The sequence below is a fragment of the Schistocerca serialis genome, chromosome 8, assembly GCF_023864345.2.
Source record: "Schistocerca serialis cubense isolate TAMUIC-IGC-003099 chromosome 8, iqSchSeri2.2, whole genome shotgun sequence".
Classification (NCBI taxonomy): Eukaryota; Metazoa; Arthropoda; class Insecta; order Orthoptera; family Acrididae; genus Schistocerca; species Schistocerca serialis.
The window spans coordinates 482,068,408-482,091,229 of NC_064645.1; the positions used below are offsets into that span (position 1 = coordinate 482,068,408).

General features: G+C 41.8%; 1 protein-coding gene across 1 annotated transcript in view; it reads left to right on the plus strand.

Moving 5' to 3' along the window:
- Positions 1-22,822, plus strand: part of LOC126416444 (RNA-binding protein 42-like) — a 351,434-nt gene that overhangs the window by 84,805 nt on the left and 243,807 nt on the right. Inside the window, exon 3 of the mRNA XM_050084170.1 lies at positions 4,133-4,334. Within this exon, the coding sequence (XP_049940127.1) occupies positions 4,133-4,334 (202 nt within the window). The remainder of the gene's footprint in view (positions 1-4,132; positions 4,335-22,822) is intronic.

A 22,822-nucleotide genomic window follows, 5' to 3' on the forward strand; every position in this document is an offset into this window, starting at 1 on the left:
GGAGTTAGTAGTAAAGAAGTGATAAGTTAAAACTTCTTTAAAACTTCATGCCTGCTGCTACAGTTTTATTCCATAAATAGCAGAAATGTAGTAAGTGATAAACTTTGATCCTTTCTTTATTTTTTGGGGATGTCAGTGAGAAACAATTTTTTAAAGGTTTGAAGTTATGTGTAAATTTTGTCAGAAGTCGTTAAGTGCTCTCATTCTCACATACTGAATGAATAAATTCTGGGTAATTTGCGTGTTGTGAGCTACACTGTATTGAGGTATAGTGTCCTTAACTGTAATACTTATCATGTTAAATCCTTAATGTTTAGATTATACCTCTGAATTAGCAGATTATGATGGCATATTAAATTTTTAATTTCGATCTATAATTACTTGAAATATTGAAAATCAAATTTTTTGTTGCCCCTGGAAGCCTTTAGATAGACAGCCTGCTATTGGGCCACTGAACCACGAACCAGGTTAGCCATTTGGTGATATAGATATATGAACAAGTAGCAAAAAATCTAGCAAGACAAAGGAAAGGGACAAGTAAAAGCTACAGTAGTGATAGGATACTGGAATAGCATAGTATGGAGTTGTGGCATAAACAGAAGAATGTAGTTGGAGAACATAGATTTGGCAAAAGAAACGAAAGGATGAGAAGCCAATAGCTTTCAGTGGTCTCTTTGATATCTAGCTTACAAACACATGGCTTTGAATCATCATCAAAGTCTGCATGTATGTAAAGCTCCTAGTGATGGAGCAAGATATTAGATAGACTTACTTATAACCAATCAGAGGTTCATAACCATTATTGAAATGGTGAAAACAGTCCCTGCAGCTGATACAGATCACAACTTTGTGAGAGCAGATGTATGAAAAAAGAATATAACTGCTAAGAAAATGGGATGTAGTTAAGTTGAACACTGGAGGATCTACGACCCTCTCTGGAAAGCACTGAAGGAAGACTGGGAAATTTAGCAGAAAGTATGTCTATCATAAAAATGGAGTATGTTTTCTGGAACCCTTAGAATAAGAGACTGAAAAAGTAAATAGGGTAAGAATGAATTATATCAAGTTTGTTAATAAAATAGAATGTAGAAAATGGAAGAATGAATATTCAGTAGAAAAGGTATGGGGGGGGATTGAGAAAACTGAATATTAAATTAATCAGGTTAAAGACGAATGGAAGAAAAGTTACTGTTAGGAGATTGGATTATTGGAAATGCAAGGTATTAGAAGAAAAGTACAAAGCAGTTAAGTACTTAATGAACAAAGATTCAAAAAAAATATACAAAAAGACACACTCAATAAAAATGAGAAGATAAGAGCACGTGAAGAAGAGAACAAATGGGTGTGGAAGAAATATGTAAAAGAATTACATGAAGCTCAAGGACATCTTATGTAACTAAGATAAGAGTCTGAATAGGAATATTACAAAATGAAACATGGACCAGAGATATTGAGATGTGAAGGGGCGAGGACCATGATGGATCTCAGAAAGGGGAAAGAAATGTGCTATTATAAAATACTGACAGAAGTTATAAAGGCCTTGGAAATGGAGCAATATCCAGACTGGCAAATCTTATCTGTAGAAGATATAATGAGGAGATTTGACTTTAGGATTTGGTTAAAACTGTTGTAGTTCTTTTACCAAAGAAACATGAAACCAAAGAATGCAAAGATTATGGGCCAGTTAGTTTCGTATACTGCTTTGCAAATGTTGTGTGTACTCAGAAAATTAGGAAAAAAATTGAGAAAAACATGGGGGAGGATCAGTATCAATCCAGAAAAGTGTAAAGAACACAAGGCCCTATTGGGTATATGATGATTATGGGTAAAGAATGTGTGAACTTTCAGGATATGCACATCTGTTCAGGTATTTAATAGTGTGAACTCCAGTGTCCTAAAGACTTTGAAAGGTGTAGTAGAGTGGAAGGACAAAAGACTGTAGGATAAAAAAGTGATAGGAAATATCGACAATGAGGAAACAGGTGAAATGGGTGTGGAGAGTGGTATTAGACAAGAGAGTGGTTTACCACAGACACTTCTTAGTATTTATGGTGGTACACTAACAGGGAAACCATTGGAAAAAGAAGTGACACAATGGTAAGAGGAGAAAGGTTAAACACAATTAAGTATGCAGGAAAAAGTCATAAGAGTATCTTCATATTGTCATCTCAATCCGAAGATTGGTTGGTGGCAGTTCTTCTACTCCACTTCTCTTTGCTTACTCTTAGACCTTTCATTTCCTTATATGAGCCAATGTCTTCATAATGTCCTCCTCTTCCTCTCATGCCTTGAATCATCCTTTCATTTTACATTAACTAGAAATCTAATGTGTTGGTAGATACGGTCAGTTAATTGATCTCTTCTTTCCTATATTGTTTTTTCACCCATTCTAAGAATTTCTTCACTTCTGGCTTTGCTTTCCACAGGATCTTTCCTATCCTTCTCCAGCATCACATTTCAAATGCCCCATGACATCTCATGTCACTTGTAGCAATGGTGTATGTTACTGAATCACACAAGGCTACACTCAGAAAAAGTCCATAATATATCCCTTTTGGGTATTCACATTTAGGTGACTCATATAAGTAGCACCTTTTGCTTCGCAATAAGCTACCTTTGCCTGTGGAGTTCTGCTTTATGTCAGTTGAACTTTTGCCATCTGTGGTGATTTTATGTGGTAAATAATTCAAGGTTTTTACGAACAGGTGTGAGTGGTGTATTGGTAACTCCAGTGTTTACTGCAATATTTTAGATGTTTCATATGGCCTTTTTTTTATTAATTTTTGCCATATACTTTTATTTCAACATTTTGTTCATTCTTGTTCCATTTTTCCTGTTTCTCTTCATTCTCCTCAATGGCAGCTGTCTTGTCACCAAGTCTTATAATTTTAATTTCCACTTCATTAAACTTTACCCCTTCCACATCCTCTTTACATTCCCCAGTGCCTTTCTCAAAATATAAGTTGAACTACGCTGGTGACAAGCTATGTTCCTGACATATTTCTTCCTGTGTGTGTGCCTCTTGTACCTCACCGTTGTGTATGTGATGCAGCTTAGGTTTTTATACAAATCGTATACTGTTTGTCTGTCTCTAAAATGTAAACCAATACTAGACATAATTATCATGAACATATTCCAGTTCATGTTATGTAGGGTTTTTTTCTAGTTATACAAATAAAATAGCATTTTTTCTTAAAAAAAAAAAGTCCAGCAGTATGTCTGTAACCTGTTGTAACATTAATATTGCTTCCCTTGTATGTATGTTCCATCAAAATCCAGAGTGGTGTTCAACTGAATTTGGTTCAGTTTTATTGCTCATTTGATTATATTGTTTGTCTTAATGTTTTCGATATGAGTGATGATAGACGTAATGTGCAATGTGCTTCACATTTTAGAGTTCAAAGTTTCCTTGTGTATTGGTGTTATTAGACACTTTTTAAAATATTTTGGAAGTTCTCCAGTTTACATGTCAGTTTAAAAATATGGTCATGTTTTTTATTACACAATTCCTATATAATTTCTCCTACTCACAGAATCACATCATAGTGCTTCATTAGTTTTCAGTTTGGCACAAATTGTGAAGCAACCATTGAATGTAGCACTTTGTGTTGAACAGCAGGTTTTGCCACTTGCTGATAATTTGCTCTTGGCCACAGTCTACAGGTGGCCGTTCATCTGCTGGTTGGTGGCTGCACTCACATGAAAGTCTTTGAAGTTACAGCAAAGATGGTACCAACATGACTGCTTTCACTGGTGGGCCCCGCTTCTGGTATGGTAGGACACACCTGTGATGATATTGTAATTTGATGTGCTGGGAGTGTGGATAAAGATGGGTCTTGTACCTGGGTGTTCTTTGAGCCTTCAGTACCAGTGAAACAACATCAGCAGTCATGTTTGCTGTGGGATGTCTCCACCTAACACTTAATAATGGCTGTGGGAAGCACCTGACTGTAATTTTCACTTCATACCGGTGCACGTGTGTGTGAGTGTGCGCGCGTGCATGTGTGCGTAAAGGTGTGACTTTACTATGTGTGACTTTACTATGTGTATTTTGTACTATAATGTTTTCTCATAGAATGTTGAAACATTGTAGGCAGTTTGTGTCTTGTCGCTTTACCGGTTGTATTTACAGCGGTGATGCGCCCTGCGATGGCTCCTGCGAGTGGCCCACCTGTGCTGCCGCCACCGCCTCCTGCTCCACCGAGCTTTATGCCGCCTCCTTTTATGCCCATGCCTGGTCCACCTTTGATGGACACATCGATGGTGGCACCTATTGCAGCAGCTATGGAGACCCCGATTGCCCCAGTGCAAAATCCAGTGCCAGCTATCGTAAGGTAGTTACCTGTCTTTTGTCAGTTTTTCCTTACTGTGCATTCCCTGCTGTTTAAAAGTCAAGAAGCGTGTTAACTAAAATTTCATATTTTAATTCCCTAATGCCGAATGTTGCGAATTCACATCATACCACTGCTGTGTTAATGAATTGAAAGATAACAGTTTTTGAGTCCAGTGCTGGCAAGTGCTGACTGCACTTACAGATACCAATGTTTCTTACCAGTGCTGCACTCTCTCGAGCGTTTTGGGTACCTCTTAAGTGCCACAATTCTTGATTTTATTTTTTTTTCTAGAAATTTATTCAGGCATTAAGAGGTTACAGATTATTTACTTAAATTAAGTTTTGAGCCCTAACGTGGTTACTGGGTATTTTAAAATAGCTTTAGATATTAATATAAAAGTAGTAATGAAAGGGTAGTGAAATTCTTGGTGGTAATTTTAAAATAAAGTGTGTGATCTAAATTCTGTATTATGCGCTTGCTGTCAAATCCACACTTTTTCTTTTCTCTTGTCTTTTTTGTCTTTTTGCTGATTTTCTGTCATCTAGTCATTCTTTTCCTCCATCTTCTCCTGGTATATTTAGGAGTAAAACTAAGGTAAGCAAGTACTTTGAGACGTACGGCAGGAGATAGATGTGATTGTGCAAGTGTTGGAAGTTTGCCACAGGATGTCCAGAGATGTAGGTAGCCAAAGGAAGCACTTTTAGAAGTGAAATACATGTTTAAAATCATTCTCCTATATTCTGACAGTATGGAATACAGTTGGGTGCACTCATGATAGAAAGACGGACCATTAACCAGTCAAAGCGGTCATAGTAAGATGTCGTTTTGCAGAGGAACGTTGTCTGAGAGCAGTCAGGAGACAGAAAGAGGAGAGATTGCAAGTCTTGCTTTGCAGGAGGCCAGAACCAGAGAGAGCATCCTTACATGGTCCGACATGCTGGCTGAGTTCTGCAGCTATCACATGATGTATTTTATGAGAACAAACAGCTTCTGCTGAGGAGAGGATTGTATTCAGCATGTAAGCCACAATAGTTGTTGCTTGAATACTACAAACGAAAATTTAGGTGACTGAAAATTTAGCGGTAAAAATTCACGATATCCCCCTTACTGGCTAGGCAATCTGCACATGCTGCCCCGTTCCATAAACCATATATAGTGGCCGGATGACCCATGTTTGGGACTGAATAGGTAAGGGTAACGTGGGCCTAGTTGGCCAAAATTGCCAGATTAGCTTACAAAAAATTCGCAGAAGAGGATATTTTGTTTTTGCGACTGGCCTTTTTAAGGACTGCAGAGCTAAGACGCTGGCACAACACTCATATGAATAACATTAGAGGGGGCCTTGGAGGATTGTTATGATAGTATGACTGTGGGTACTAAGTGGAGGTTTTACAAAATTCTATAGGCATGGAAAAGGAGAGTGATTTCCTTTTTGTTGAAAAACTGATGGGTGCAACCTCCCTAAAAAGCTTCGAAAAAGTCAATTACATTTCATCCTATTATCCTAAATGAATGCATTACAAGCTAACACACCATTCCACAAACAAGTTCATAGGTTGATCTTGTAATGCGAATCTAATCACAGATTATCCCAAAATAGCAAGTAAAACCCAGGGCCATGGTTGAAGAGATGTTACAAAGCTTGGTGAGATTCACTGAGAAACAAATTGGAATCAAATTCAAAACTGATCTTTCACAAGGCTTAACTAAAATATAATGAGGCAGCAGAAGAGGGACAATTAATTGTAAAACATAAAAATGCAAGACAATTGAGGTTACAAGTGTCCCAGAGAGAGTTTAAAAATTGCTGATAAGGTTGTTACTTCTCAAAGTTTTAGTGACTAATTGAAGCTACCAAGAAAACACCATATAAACATGACAGTGATACAACACAAATTAAGCATGATTTAGTATGTGTTGTACATAACATTCTTTTGAAATGGTCATGTTGCTCATGCATCAGAATAGTGAAAGCAGTTATGATTGTCACACATATTAAAACTTGATCATTAACAACTATGAGCTTAAATTCATGCTAGGATTTATTGAGAACTTGGATGCCTGAGTCCATAGGAAGGATCTCTCTTATTATAATAAAATAGAAGGTTAGCACGACATACGGTAACAGAGTAAAAATGAAGTTAATAGGTAATGTGAAAACTTTATACATACTAGATCAAAGTTTAAGGTTGCAGATTCTTTATTAAAGCAAACTCTCTTCATGATAGGTAACTGCAGAGTGAGGTTCAGGGACAGCCACATGTAGAGAACTGCAAAAACATTTATTGTGTGGAAATTCTACAGTTACTTAAAGTGGAAATATGGCTAAAAGTGAAGAGACAGTAAGTGGGAGCGTGACAGTGAGCATTGTCTTTTGCTGGTGGGAGTCAGCAGTATCTGATACAGCGCTGTCTAAACTGATCTGTCCATTCTCCGATCTGTTAGCTGAACTATTGATAATAGCAAGTGGGTGCTGGTAATGTTTGACAGCGCTGACAAGATCTCATGGTGACTTATCTCGAACAGTAAACCTGGAAAATATAACAAAAATGGGTCCCGACATGTAGTAAGTGTGTACTGTAGCTGGGCAGAAAGTTTGTTAGTGGATGTGATTACATCACACCATGAGCTACTGAATAGTAACCCACTGTCAGTCAGGCCATCCTGATTTAGGTTTTCTGTGATTTCCCTAAATCACTCCAGGCAAATGCCGGGATGGTTCCTCTGAAAGGGCACGGCCGACTTCCTTCCCCATCCTTCCCTAATCCGTTGAGACCGATGACCACGCTGTCTGGTCTCCTTCCCCAAACCAACCAACCAACCACTGTCAGTCAGTGTGATGTGTTATGATTCAGTGATAAGTGTAGCGTCATAGCAAACAGTGATCGTGGACAGCAACTCAGGGATGACATACTGCCAGCTGTTGCAAACTGTGATGAACTTTTTAACTCTCATTTAAAAGAGGATATAGGCAGATGTATTTTTGCTGTAAGGTTATTATTACGATGGACTAGTTGCACCTTAACAGCAACGTAATAATGGGGTAAGAATGATTCTGTAGTGGGATAGAGCATTTGTAGCCGGGCTGTAAGCTGGACGTTAATATTAGCTAACAAGTGGAAAAATACTTCAACAGGGGTTAAATTAGGGCAGAGTTTATGATGTAACCCTAACTGAATGCTAGTGATGAAGTTATTTACCTGTAATTGGATTTTATGTGTGTTGTAGGACATAATTTGCATAGCCTGGACCAAGGTCAACAATGTGGTGAATTTGTAAGTTGTCCCTGAACTAGCAACAAGTCAAGTTTATTGGTCTTTACAAAATTTTCTTGTCACACCAGTTTGGTAACTACTATCTTAAGTTTCTGGATATTGGTGAGCAAGTTACCTTCTGAGTAAGTTGATTGCACTTTCTCTTGAGCGAAGGTGCTTTTGCATTCTAAGCGAGTGATGTTAACAGTGAGTAGCAGCATTCCAGTGTTTGGCATTGTGATAACTGTGTGTCCCAAACAATTTTTTTAACATGACTGCTGACATTAAACCAAGCTGGCTTTGCCCTGCTTTATGGAACATGGTCAGTGTCACTGCGTAATTGCCCCCTGATGTTTTTAATTATTTGTGCGATATCCTGTAGGGGACAGAGGATGTATATCTGACCAGAATGTTCCAGATTAGGTGCGCAGTCCAACAATTGTATGGCTATATTTGGCAGGTGACGTTCTTTTTCTTGGAAAAGTATCTGGTTGGTCTTTGCCATAACCTGCATGTAAAGTTGTGCATGCAGGAATTTTGATAGATGTTGAAATAGTATGGCTGAAGAGGCAGGCTGAACATGGAAAGGCTGTGTTCCCAAAGCAGCTGTTATCAGGAAAGACAAGACGCCAAACTCGCAGCACATCGTGATAATGTGTAGTAACTCAGTAGAGATAGCAGCTGTCGTGATGCCAGGAATTTCTTGATCTCAAAGCATAGTCATGCAGTCACATTCTGTCAGTCAGGGATGGTACCCTCAGCAGTAGAACAGGTCTACATTGGATGGCCAGAGTTAGTAGAACAGAGACAGACTTTTCAACCTCTTGCAACAATTACGTTTTTAGCAGTAATCAGGTAGTATTACTAAAATTTGGAAACATCCCAGGTCTGCCAGTCGTGCAGCAACGAAAGACACAACACAAGCTGTCTTCACATGGAGCTAAGTTATAAGTGTGGAGATGACTCTTGTAACATGAGATGCTGTATCTGTTCTTTCAACAGCACATCGGATGCTCCGTCAATGTGGAGTCAACTCCAGTGATTGGAGAATTGCGCATCCAAGCTCTCCAGTGCTTATGGGATGTCAACTCAGCATACCAGATGTAAAGGTAGGGTGTTGTGACAGGTTACGCTTTTGCCATGTAATGCAGCAGTCAGTGCTACTCAATCTAGTCTGGGTGGAAAATTTCTCTGACCCACCCTGCGTAGTGCAGGAGAAAAATATGTGCCACTAAGGGAAACAGAACTGGTTGTGTGATGGATTAGCACAATAAAAAGGGAAGGATGCTTTTGTGAACGGTTTTAAAGGACGTGACTACTGGCTTGTCTTATGGTAGTTTTTCTGGAAATCAAAAACATTGCACATTTAAGTTCCCATGCTTAGCTTAGAGCTGAAGCCAGGTGTTCGTAGGGGCTGTTGGATATGGGGGACGGAATACAGGGATTACAAACTGTGGAAGGATATTGTTGTCTCCATTTCACTGAGTTAATTTTCCCGTGATTTGGGGGCAAGATTTGTGAGGACTAAGCTGAAGAGTGGCCACAGGGTACGAACTGCTGAATGATCATGTAGTACGAATTCAGTCGGCTAACAAGTAGAAGGAAAAGGTTAATTTGTTAGAACAGGGACTTTACAAAACGGACTGATATCTGAACTTGCAGCACTAAGATACACAGCTTAGTATAAGTTTCAGGAATGGGCCCGTATACTGAGGTGACAAAAGTCATTGGGTAGCGATATGAGATATACAGAGGGTGGTAGTATCATGTACACAAGGTGTAGAAGGGCATTATCTCTCACCACAGACAACGCAGTGGCTGACGACCTCCACTTAACGAGCGAGAGCAACGGCATTTGCATAGAGTTGTCAATGGTAACAGGCGAATTAACTGCAGAAATCAGTGAGGGACCTCAATGGCTTCAGATGACCAGTGTGTTGCTATCAGCACAATAGTGCCTGTGCAAACTGATGCTGGCTCCATAATGGTACAGGCTGTGTTTACATGGAACTGAAAGTGATCATTTATTGGAAATGGTTATGTTCAACTACTTGGAGACCATTTGCAGCCTTTCATGGACTTCATGTCCCAAACAGTGATTTTTTATGAATGGCAGTGTGCCATGTCATGGGACATCAGTTGTTTGTGACTGGTTTGGAGAACATTCTGAATAATTAGAGCAAGTGATTTGGCCACCCAGATCATCAACTTGAATTCCATCAAACATTTATGGGGCATAATCGAGGGCTCAGTTTCTGCGCAAAATCCTGCACCTACAACACTTTCGCAATTATGGACTGCTATAGCGGCAGCATGCCTAAGTATTTCTGCAAGGGACTTCAAATGACTTATTGAGTCCAGGCCATATTGCATTGCTGCATTAACCCAGCAAAAGAAGGTCTGACATGATATTAGGAAGGTATCCCATTCACATCAGTGAATATCTCAAAAGTTGGAGGTACTAATGTATGTCGTGGATGCTGTGCAGAAAAGATCCCGTAACAATGACGGAGAGTCTTTGCATTTGGCAGTATAAATGACCACACAATACCCCCCCCCCCCCCCCCCCCTCATCTGGCAACATAAATGACCACACAATTTTCCCCCCATCTCACCCTTTTTACGTGCAATTTGTGATCTTGTTGGTTGTTTGATTGTTCCGTTTTCCTAACTATCTGTTCAGTGTACGAATTGTGTGGTTAGCTGCAACATGTTAATAGAGTGATATATCAGACACGTCAGTCAAGTGTCGAGTGAGAACAACGGAGCTTACTTCTAACGGCAAAGTTGTGGAAACTGGTACTGGGAGAACACAGAGTGAAGAGATGTGCGATATGTAATGGTGGCAAAGATTATAGATCTGGTCCTGCTCAAGGTAGAAGAAGACAAAAAATAGGATAGCATCAATGGTGTGCCAATTGGGTAAGAAAAAAGGGACGGGCCGGGGCAAAAAGTAACTGAGTAGAGGCTGAGCACAGCTGCTTCCCACTGCTGAAAACATAGAGCGGCAGAGTAAACAGTTGCATATCTCTGCTTAGTAGATTAAGGAACTACACACACTCAATTTACTGTTCTCCACTAGTTCCAGACTTGCTGCAGGACTAAAGAAACCCATACATCCCCACATTACAGTCCAAAGTCTGAAGTATTTATTAGGTGCTGCCAAGGCGGTGAGGGCGAACCTATGTGATACTGGGGAAATGAGGTGTAATGTGGCAGGTAGAGGCATAGGCAGAACAGAGGCCTCGGAGGACTTGAGATACTGATAAGAGTTAGGTGCCACTGACTCTGTCTGCTGTGTGACAGGGCTCAGAGGAATTAACAGAGAAAGACGTCCAATCCTGAGATGGACTTGAGTGTGGTACTGCAAGGTAACACAGAGAGATGTACTGAATGTTTTGTGCTGTAGAGAATGAATAGCAGTGGCAAAAATTCCTTGTCGATTAACAACCATATGAGAAAAAGTCACGAATGTTTGAGAACTGATCTTCACAAACAGATTCAGGAGAAGAATGTCGTTGATGCATTTTGTTTTTGGGGTTTTGTGTGGGATAGGCTCGTCACAGAATATGGAGGTGGGCGCACTTTTTCCTGTTTTACTTAAGACAGCTTGGTACCGTGTATCCAAGAAATGACAAGGGGAGTGTTAGCAACATTGGAGCTGCCAAGGATGTGCTATTAGATGTAATGTGTGTGAATAAACAAGCCATTGACATTGCGTATAGAATCATTTCAATTTATATTATACTGGGGAATTTGTAATAATGAAAAAATAATAATAATAATAAAAAAAAACTATTTGGCACCAGCAATACCACTTTACATTTATACCCCGAGTTTTTAAGTAAAGCCATGAGTTTTGTGTTTCAAGAAGAAACTATTGCATCAGAGAAAATCAGTAAATGTTTACACATGATCTTGCTGTTTCTCACTAAATTTGCAGCACAGAACGTTTCTTTTACCAGGCCCAAAACACTATATCTCATCATGCAGTAAAACAAAATTAAAGATGCAACCCAGTATTCATGTGTGGTCGTGATATGTGTTCTAATATGCTGTAGACAACCAATTCAGTTATCAGTAAGGGTAATTTTGACACACGAAATGCAGTTGCATGTGGAGGAGATTTCAGGAATAGTCAAGTGATCTCCAGACCATCTTGAATTCAAGGGGTAGGGTCACAGGTCAAAGGAATATTTAAGGAGTAGGTTTAAAAATTTTTTTATTTCAAACACCCCAGTTAAGTCTTAACAAGTGTTTTTCCATTTAGCTTAGGATGTGCCTACAAGATCCAAGCTGTCTGCTTTTCAGAACCGAGGTAGGTCTATCCAGTTATGCTGCTGACAAGAGACACCTTCAGTCTTCTGCTGAGTTTGGTGGGAAATCTGCTCCATTGCCTAAGCCAATAGGGAACATGAGAAACAGATCATGTGTGTGGTCACTGGAAGATTCTGAGGAGCAGAACACACTTATTTTGCTTTCTTTGTATCCAGTCTTCAGGCAGAGCATACGTTGTTGTGTCTACACAGTGGGACTGGCCACCAACCACATAGACATGAACTGTTTCCTCTCCTGCTTCATATTTCTCAAACTGTAGAGTGGCAGTCATCGTGTAACCTCCACCCCATAGAGCAAGCTATCTCTTATTCCATCATCTAAATAAATCAAAAGTCCTTCTAAGTAATTTTTTGTGATCTGCATCCTGTACAGAAAATAGTTGCAATGATAAAGTACGTGGTGCTAATGTATGAGTAGCTCCATGATGGTACTACCTTTCATCAAATACTGTTGCAACTGCCTAAAGTTTTTTGTACTGGACCATATCCACGATTTCACAGAATAGTGTGCTGGGCATTTTCAGGATGTGTGTTCTGGCTGCTGTGCTGCTTTTGCATTCGGTATTGTTCTGCACAGTGTGCTCCTTCTTATCCCCTATATTAACAGCCTCAAGTCCATTACACCTATACTGTAAACCCTAAATGGGATGGTACCTACCTCTCTAGTAGCTTGCTGAAATCATAGGTGTATGTCTGATGTAAAGTTTATTATGCTTATTATATGGAGTTGCCACACAAAAATCTTCATGGGGAAGTTAGTCCGTAAAGCAAAATTAAAAATATGGCAGTTGGGATCACACAATTCTCTCGGGGTATTGGAGCCTGACTGCAGACTGCAACTGTGTCTGACGTGAGCAGCAATCTGGGGTGGGTGGTGGTAGTAAGGAGGAGGCATGGCGTACGGAGCTGGAGGGATAGCAGAATAGGAATGAGGGAAGGTGCTGTGCTGCCTCTGGGAGTATGCTGCAATGTGGTAGGGACAGAATGGGATGCTAGGTGCAGAGTCGGGAGGCTATGCTGATGGGAAGAGCAGTAGGAGGAGGTGGAAAGGGAGAGGGGTGAGGAGAGAAGAGAACAGGAGAAAAGGAACAAACTAGTAGGTGCAGTGCTGGGGTAGGGGGCATGTGTAGTGCTGTTATGGAAGCAGGAAGGGAATAGGTGGGTGAAGAACAGTGACTGAATGGCCATTGCCAAACTGTGGCCTAGGGACAGCTGGGCCACTCAGCTGCTGAACATGCTGCCCAACATGATGCGCTTCATTTCAGTGGGTGCATCACCGCCAGGACCATCTGGATTATTCCTACCAATCCTAAATTTTCCTAGTTGCACAGGTGGCAACTCTTCCTACAACATACTTCATTCCCATAAAACACCTGGATGCCCCACCCCCATCCCCAATCTCAGCCTTTGCTTCTTTAAGATACTTTGTGAAATATGTGTGGAGCATCCCTGCCTTATGTTGTATGGCTCTGGACTGAAAATCTTCTTGTGTAATTTCTCTTCAACTGTGCATGACCAGTATTTTGACAAAAATGTCTTTTCAAACTCTTAGAGGCTTGCATGTGTCGGCAACTTCTGTTGCCCACAGTGCTACATCGTCCTGCACATAGCCTCTAACAAATCTGGTCTTTCAGTTTTTGGTCCCAGTTTGTGGCAGTACATTGCAGAAACCTTTTATGAATACCACTGGATGCACATCGTGTTTCCTGGGTACAGACATAGAAAATTGCCTGTGCTGGACCATATTATCGTTTATCATGCGTGTGGTCATTATGGTTTTTGCTCCTGTGCCACCAATAGGTCTGGTAATATTTTCACTAGTTGTGGCATTCTCGACTTGTGATCCAATTTGATTGAGCTCTGCTCAAAATTTTTTTAGTGTTGAATCATAAACCCTGAGCATTTGAACACTAATTACTTTGACTTGATCCTTAATGTCTTTTACCTCTTCTTTAATATTTTCCACGTAAAAAAGTTATTGTTTTCCTGACTGTTTTTAATTCTTGGCTAATGGTTTTGTCATCTTGTCTGTCCTTTCCAAAATTCCATGTTTTTATTTCTTACTGTTGTTCTCTAGTGCATTGATTTGTGTTCTGAGAATTTCCTCCACATTAAGGTTTGTTTGTGACTGTTAGTCATCATAAATCACTTGAACTCAGCCCAATACTTCCTTGGCCTATGCTTTTCTCCATTCTCAGAACTTTTTATGGTGTACTTCATCCCCTTCCTTAAATTGGTTGTCAAACATTTTTACTAGCTGTTGATCTTTGTGAGTCCACATACTGATTTCATTTCTAATATACAGTTTCTAAACTCTGAAATTTTTGCCTGCCCTAAGTATTGTTGCTGTTCCTGGAATTTATTAACCAAGTCTTGTTTGTGTTCTTTGAAAGTGTTGGGCAACATTTCCTCTATTACTTCCATCTGAATGTCTTGCATAGACAAAGCCTCTATACACACGGTTAACTCTTTTCACAAATTTGCCAATAATTTTTGTGAACCTGCCAAGCTATTTACTTTTGGAGTTAATTCCTCTTGCAGACCTACTACTTTCATCATTTCTAATGTCAATATATTTTACTGTTCAGTTAGCTTAGACATTTGCTAACTTAAATCCATGATGATCAGTTTTGCTTAGTTCACAAAACAAAGAAATAAATATGTGTATTACTGTGACTGCAGCAAACAAAGTAATTATCTTATGATTAACACATATTAGCATAAATTTATTTTGAAAAGGGAAATTGCCACTCACCATATAGCGGAGATGCTGAGTCACAGATAGGCGCAACCAAAAGACTCACAAATAAGCTTTTGGCCAACAAGGCCTTTGTTGAAAATAGATGACAGACACACATGAGGGTGCGCGCGCGCGTACACGCACACGCACACGACTGCAGTCTCTGGCAACTGAAGCCACACTGCAAGCAGCAGCAGCAGCAGCAGCAGCAATGCATGATGGGAGGGGCAGCTGGGTGGGGTTGAGGAGGAAGCTGAGGCAGGGAGGGGGAGGGATAGTAGAGCAAGGGTGGAGGACAGTGAAGTGCTGGTGGGGAGCATGCAGGGACAAGGCGGAGAGAGGGTAGGTCAGTTATATGCAGTCGAGAGGTTAGACAGAGGGCAGGGGAGAGGTGGAGGGGGTGGGGTGGGTGTGGAAAAGGAGGGAGAGAGAGAGAGAGAGAGAGAGAGAGAGAGAGAGAGAGAGAGAGAGAGAGAGAAGACTAGGTGCGATTGTGGAATGAGGGCTTGTGTAGTGCTGGAATGGGAACAGAGTAGGGCTGGAAGGGTGTGGACAATGACTAAGGAAGGTTGAGGCCAGGAGGGTCATGGGAGTGTGGGATATGTTGCAGGGAGAGTTCCTACCTGTGCAATTCAGAAAAGCTGGTGTTGGTGGGAAGGACCCATATTGCACAGCAATGTTGCCACAAGTTCTGGAAATCAGGGACATTAGAGAATATCAGGAAATTTCAGATGTCAGGGAAATCAGGGAAATATCTGGGAAATTTGAAAAAAAAACCACTGGGAAAATCTCTTTTTTGTCCTAGTAGATGAAATGGTTTGTTTACTGAGATGGCATGGCATGGGTCATCACTGGCTGGGCGCACCTGAGTATGTGCGCCACTTCCCTACTCCCTCATTGTTACTGCTTCTCCCCTTGCTATCACTCTCCTCAGTTTGCAGTCAGTGCTGCCACCACTTCTTGCCGCTAGTCTAGCAGCTGCTGACGACAGTCAGGGTGGTGTGAGGAGTGGTTTGCTTGGATCTGATTCTCAGAGACTCTTGATGCAGCAGCCAGAGACAGTGGTCGTGTGTGCATGAGTTGCATCTGAATGATTGTGTGAATGTCTGTATGCTCTCATTTTCTGACAAAGGCTATGGCCGAAAATTTAGTTGTGAGAGCGTGATTGTCTTTTCTACGTCCATATCTGTGGCTCAGCAATCATCTTTATGGTGAGTTGCTACCTATCCTCAGTAGTATTGATTCTCAGAGTATTTGCGCAAGTTATCTGTTGCATGGATTGATCAACGATATCTCATTCATCAACATGGTGTCCGTGACGTGTAAATAGCTGGCCACATGAGTGGACTTCCATGACAGGCCAAAACTGCAGGCCATTTCTGTGGTTATCTCTAATGGATCGGGGCCTCTGATCTGAAGCCCATCATTTCCCACTAATGTGCAAGCCCTGCCAATCGGATCTAGATTCACCAGTCTGCCTGCAGTCCAAGTCTGTTTGTGTGTGGCATAATGCGGCAGATTTTTGTGGTTTATCCGAGGACCCAGGACTGCAGTGCTCCTTGGCAGACCAGAGGCCACGGGCGAGGCATTTCAGGAATTGGACTGTTTCACCACAAGTGCATTGTACAGTACAGCATTTTATAGACATTTTATTGATTCTAGTACATTTTGGAACTTTGAAAATATGTTATATATTAGAGGGTATGGGCGATAAGAAGAAGGAAATTGTGACAGTCCCTGGCGGTTTGTATACTATCCAGTCATGTATTTCTCAAAAGAAAAATCACACAGTACCTGTAAAACAATAGACATAACACAGTGACTAATAACAGACAATAAGAACATAGTAGAACCAACATTTTATTGGTGGTCATTGGTTTATACAACTCTTCCCTGCCTTATACATTTCTTTCAAGAGGCCTACTTTTTCCTGAGGTTATTTCTGAAATCTGTGAAGGTAGTTTAAATCTGTCTTGCGACTCCAAGGAAAAGCGTATTTTTGTCACAAATGTGTTTCTTTTTATTGACATCAAATAACAACAGAGGTCTTAAGGAAACACACATACCATTTGCCTTGCTTTCTCCATCTAAAAACAGTTCATTACAAAATATGTTATTGTTAGTATTTAAGATTTCTGCTCATATAGGGGAGAAATCTACCATGGGGGCCCAGCCTTTGCAACATCTTTTCCCGTCTGTGCTGCATGTCTGTACTCTTGCTATTCTTTTTCGCCTCCCTTGGGGAACATGTCTGGGGTGTTTTTGGGAATGTTCCGCACTGTCCATAGCTGAAATAAGAACAGTCTCACCACTGTTTTTCATTCCTTTTTCCTTGCTTCATTCACCTTCTCCTATCCTTCCTTCCTCTTCGATGTTAGAGACTCCTCCTTTTTCTTCTTCCTCTCTGTACACTCCTGAAGGCCAGCCCATGAGTCTGATGCATAACAAGTGATTGGGAAACATGTAATTCCCAGCCATGAGTTTACAGGTAGGGTTTGCAAGTACCCTCTGGGGCAAGCCAAGCCCAGGGAGAGGTGATTGCCTGAGCTGCTACCTTCCCAAATTCCAATTGGTCCCTCTGTCACATGTTTGGGAGGTGTGACCTGAGGTGTGAACAATCACCTAAGGTAGGTGTGCCCCCTTATGAAGTGGGCCCCTGTTGAAAGGAGTGTGCCATTGGAGATGCTGAAAATCATTTCTAGCAATGAGCCAATCAACTTCACAATCAACGTGTACAAAATGTAAAGGGAATGAGGCTAACAATTCAAAGACCCTCCCAGCTGCACCATGGCACCTCATGGTTTCACGTACTGAAGACAGTCAGTCCTTCGCAATGGTAAATCCGTTTGTTATTCAGAAAGCTGTTGATGCAATTGCCGACCCTGTGAAATCCTACTCTCATTTACAGAATGGCACTTTGCTTTAGGAGACTACTTCTGATTGTCAAGCACAATAACTGCTTGCTGTTTCACTTCTCCACAGCTACCCGGTTTGTGTCAAGGCCCATAGAACTCGAATTCTTGCTGTGGTGTTATTTACACTAGGCTGTCCGACTGTCTGACAAAGGCTGTATCAACTGCAATGGCGACCATTCCGCTTCCTCTCAAGATTGTCCCATGTATCTCGATGAACGGGCTGTCCAGGAGATCCAGGTAAAGGAAAAAGATCCTTACCTGGTTGCTCGCAAGTTATTGGCTAATCGCAAACCCTGCATTCTACCATCCGGCACTTATAGTACCGTTTTTGGTACATCTCGCTCCATGGTGGATATGGCCACGTAGACATGCAACCTCGAATTCAGCTCTGAGGTTGTGAAATTGCTCAGTGTCAAGGTAGCATCACCATCCCCCCATTCAGCTGTGCAACAAGCCATCGAACTCTTGCCTCAAGGGCAAAGTCATCAGGTACACAACTGGCAGGTCGCAAAGGACAGAAGGAATACGCCCGTGAAGACTTTCTACGTTCCTTCAGCCAACCAACACTTCAGTTTTCCTCTGCTAACTGGAAAGGCTTGAAGAAGTCCAACAAAGGCAAATGTTCTTCTCCATTGCCGACTCGAAGATCCTCTTCGACGCTGTTGCCATGTGATACCTTCCCCCCGCCAGCCTCTGTGTCAATGGTGCACACCACCAATTCATTTTTCTGCACTGGACTCCGCAGGCCGACAGCAGAAGAATGTGGACACTTCTGTGGACCTCATGGAGTGGGATCCTCCTGCCTCTGTGCTCTGTAGCAGCGAGTCTTTGCAGGCTGGCACTAGGCAGCTGCCAAGGTGACACCCCTTCATTTTTTCCTCATCGTGACTCTCCTCCAATGGAATTTTCACAGCCTTCAATCCAACAGAAAGAATTTATGGCTGCTTTTAGAATCGCAGTGTCCTCTTGTACTATGCCTTCAGGAAACAAAATTGTGTCCTCACGACCGCTTTGAGCTTTTACATTTCTTCCGGGTCTGATTTGACCTTCCAATCGGCATTCCATCTCATGGGGGAGTCTTGCTGCTCATATAGGAAGATGTTCATAGTCTTCATAGTCAACCCATCTCTCTGACTACATCTTCAAGCTGTTGCAGTTTGTCTTTTCTTTCCTCATTTGACCTTTTCCCTTTGTGCCATTTACTTCCCTCTGTCATTTGATGTCACCAGGCCCAACTTCCTCCAGCTTATTGGGCAGCTACCTCAACCATTTTTGCTGCTCGGAGACTTTAATGCTCACCATCCCATTTGGGGTTTTCCCAGAACCTGTCAGAGAGGAACCCTCTTGGCTGACCTTCTTAATCAACTTCTGCCTTAAAACAGGAGCACCCACTCTCCTTTCAGACTCCTTGCATACCTATTCCCATTTGGACCTATCCTTCTGCACTGCCCATCTTGCCCATCGTCTCGAGTGGTCCGTTCTTTCTGACACCTACTCGAGCAACCATTTCCCATGTGTTATCCATTTGCTGACTCTTACCCCACCTCATTGCACACCCAAATGGCAGCTTATTAAGGCCGACTGAAGGCTTGAGTCCTCCCTTATGACTTTTGATGAACACGATTTCCCCAGTTGTGATGATCAGGTGGAATATCTTACAAACATTATCCTTACCACCGCAGAACATTCCATTCCTTGCACTGTTTCTTTACCACACCATGTCTCAGTCCCGTGGTGGACTGAAGCATGCTGAGAGACAAATCACGCATAGAGATGTGCTCTCTGTGTTTTATCCATCATTCTACGATGGCAAACTGCATTCATTATAGACAGATGTGTGCACAGTATCATCGCATTCTTCAGGGTAACAAAAAAGCTAGCTGGATTCATTCACTAGTTCTTTTAAAAGTTCCACCCCCTCTTCCGTCATGTGGACCAATCTCCAACAGCTCTCTGGGACCAAGATTCATTCCCCAATTTGCAGCCTGACTGTAGCAGACAATGTTATCATCGACCCTATTGCTATCTACCCATTTTGCGGAAATTTCGAGCTCCTTCCACTATCACTCTGCCTTCCTCCTCTGGAAATGAGCAGAGGAGGCTCACGTGATACCTATCCCTTCTCAGAATCATGAGTGCTACAATGCTGCCTGTTCTATGAGGGAGTAATGGCCTGTCTCCCACTGGGCATCTCCTGCTCCATTTTTGTTGATGATTTTTCCATCTATTACAGTTTTTCAGGAACCTGGGTAATTGACCACACTTGGAGGCACATTATTCTCAGTCACCTATGCCAGTGGTGCTTTTTTGACCACCTCCCCATCTTCATTCTGTCCTTCCCCTCCAGATGTCTTTTTAGGTACAGAGTGACTGATGTGCTGTCAGTTAGTTTTGTGCAGGAGGATGGTGTTCCCTGGACAGTGATTTAATTCTCACCATCTATTTAATAGCCACTAACAGTATCATGCCCACGATAAGGAGTCCTGTCCATTGCTCCTTATTTGTGGATAATTTTGCTGTCTTCTGCTTCCCCACTAGTATCGCAGCAGCGAGTCGTCAGTTGCAACTTACAGTGAAGATGTTGGAGGAGTGGATTGTAAAGACCAGTTTTACATATTCTGCAGGGAAGAGTGTGTGTGTGTGTGTGTGTGTGTGTGTGTGTGTGTCAGTTTTACAAATGGTTCAAATGGCTCTGAGCACTATGGGACTTAACATCTGAGGTCATTAGTCCCCTAGAACTTAGAACTACTTAAACCTAACTAACCTAAGGACATCACACACATCCATGCCCGAGGCAGGATTTGAACCTGCGACCGTAGCAGTCGCGCGGTCCTGGACTTAAGTGCCTAGAACCGCTCAGCCACACGGGCCGGCTCAGTTTTACATATTCTGCAGGGAAGTGTGTGTGTGTGTGTGTGTGTGTGTGTGTGTGTGTGTGTGTGTGTGTGTGTGTATTTTAATCATTCTTGTTATATTTTAAATTTACCTGAATTGCAAATGTGGGATACTATTCTCCATGTAAGGTTTCTGGGCCTCATTTTTGACTTCAAACTGTCGTAGTTACCACATCTAAAGGACCAGAAGGCAAAAGTCCAGAACGCACTGCACATATTGGGGTATATTAGGCACAGGTCATGGGGACTGGACAGGGTCTGTCTGCTCCAGTTTTATAAGACCTTTGTGCAATTGAGGCTAGATTATGGATGCACAGTGCATTGAACAGTTGGACCTTCATACCTAAAGATCATTGATGCTATATGTCATTAGAGTATCAAACTGGCAATCGGGGCTTACTGGACCAGACCCGTACCCAGTGCTGAGGCTGGTAAACCACCACTTACCACCTGGCAGCAACTCCTCACGGTATGTTGAGCATGTACCTTCCTCTCTATGCCAACTCCCCTTGCATACCATACCGTTGCTCGTCCAGCAATCGAACGCCCCTTTAACAATCGTTTGTGAGCAACGAGGCCGTTTGGGACACGTGTGAAGTGTGTGCTGGAATCCCTGAGTGTGGGACATGCACAGGCTCAGATCCGAGGTTTTATCTGGCTGCCGCCTGGGTACTGCAGAGCCCCAGAATAATTTTAGATTTACTGCAGTATGGGAGAGGTTGCAGTGCTGCGCATATTTTTAATACATTATTTCCTGGCATCTTAAATAAGTACCTCCTCCTAAATTAAAGGTTGGGAAAGGAAGTGACTTCCTGCTGCGTTCCAGGTCACATGGGTATTGTGGGGAATGAAAGGGCAGACGTAGCAGCCAAGGAGATGTGTGGTGAACCTCAATTAGTTCAGTGTGCCCTCCCCCTGCATAATATCACCTCGCTGTTGAGGTACAGTGTCATGCGTCAGTGGGGGGTGAGTGGCTGGAAATAACAGACGATAAGCTCCATCTCGTAGAGCTTGCATTGTGACTGTGGCTTTCCTCCTACCAGCCACAGAGAAGAGACAAAGAAAATTGCTTACTCGTCTCTGCTTAGGCCACAGCCCTATGATGCACAGCTTCTTGCTCCGGCAAGAGGTCTCTCCAATGTGTCGTGATGTGGCAAACAGATCACAGTGTGCCATATTTTATTTAAGTATGCTTCATTTTCAGACCAGAGGGCAGCAGCAGATGATTTACCGGATCTCCCTTCTATTTTAAGTGACTGACGAATGGACATAATTAGAGTTTTAAAGTTCCGTGAATTGTCTAACATGTTTTCTTAACATGTTAACAGGGTGACTGGCCCACCTATGTTTTTTGTAAGTGGTCAGCTGGTCACATTTCTCTTTTTCTTTAACTTAGCGCCTCTATAATTTTACCTACCTTTTAATCCTTGATACAGCACTTTTCATTCTTTCTCCTTTGTCTTAAGGCATGTGAGATAGAGTAATTGTGTGGTTCAGTGTTAGTGAGGTGTAAGTGAGTGCATGAGTGTCATCTTGTAGGTTTCATCCTCACTGTGTGATAACAATTTTACCCACATTTGTTTCTTTTAGTATGTGTAATGGTGCTGATAAACTTGCTGTTGAGTGCCCATAAACTCGAGACACCTGTGGGCGGGCACGTGCTCGCTCTCTCTCTCTCTCTCTCTCTCTCTCTCTCTCTCTCACTCACACACACACACACACACACACACACACACACACACTTGAATACTATAGATGAAAATTTAACAGGAAGAAAATTTAGAATTTAGCAATAAAAATTTGTGATACCACCCTGACTGGCTAGGTGATCTGCACGCAATATCCATTCTCTTATTTCTTTTCTGTGGTTCCCATTGTGATGATGAAACTCTGGTAATGTGGAATGAGTCTAGGTAGAGTGAAGTAACTCTCAGAAACTGATTGTTTATGTTTTATTAACGGTTAACCATAATTAGTGGCCTTCATTGTCTTTCTGCCAAAAAAGGCTGAAAATGAACATAGTTCTACCAGGAAATAAACTAATTTGGTAAAAAGACTGCAGCTTTCTCCATTCTATTAAATAGCTGTTGATGACAACTTTTCTGATTGTCAGAGGAAAAACTGTTGTCTACATGTTGTAAGGCTAGAATCTTATTTACGAGGCCAGTATTTTTATTCAGCCAATGTTGGGGCTTGAAATTAATGTGAGAGTGAGTAACAGAAAAGTCTTGAGTGCAGATGCTGCATTCATGTATTTGACTATATTTCAGCATAATGGCTGTGACAACTGAAATCTTTGCTGCAATGGTATACCATTTTTCCTGTGTCCTCTGTAAGAAAAGTCTGAT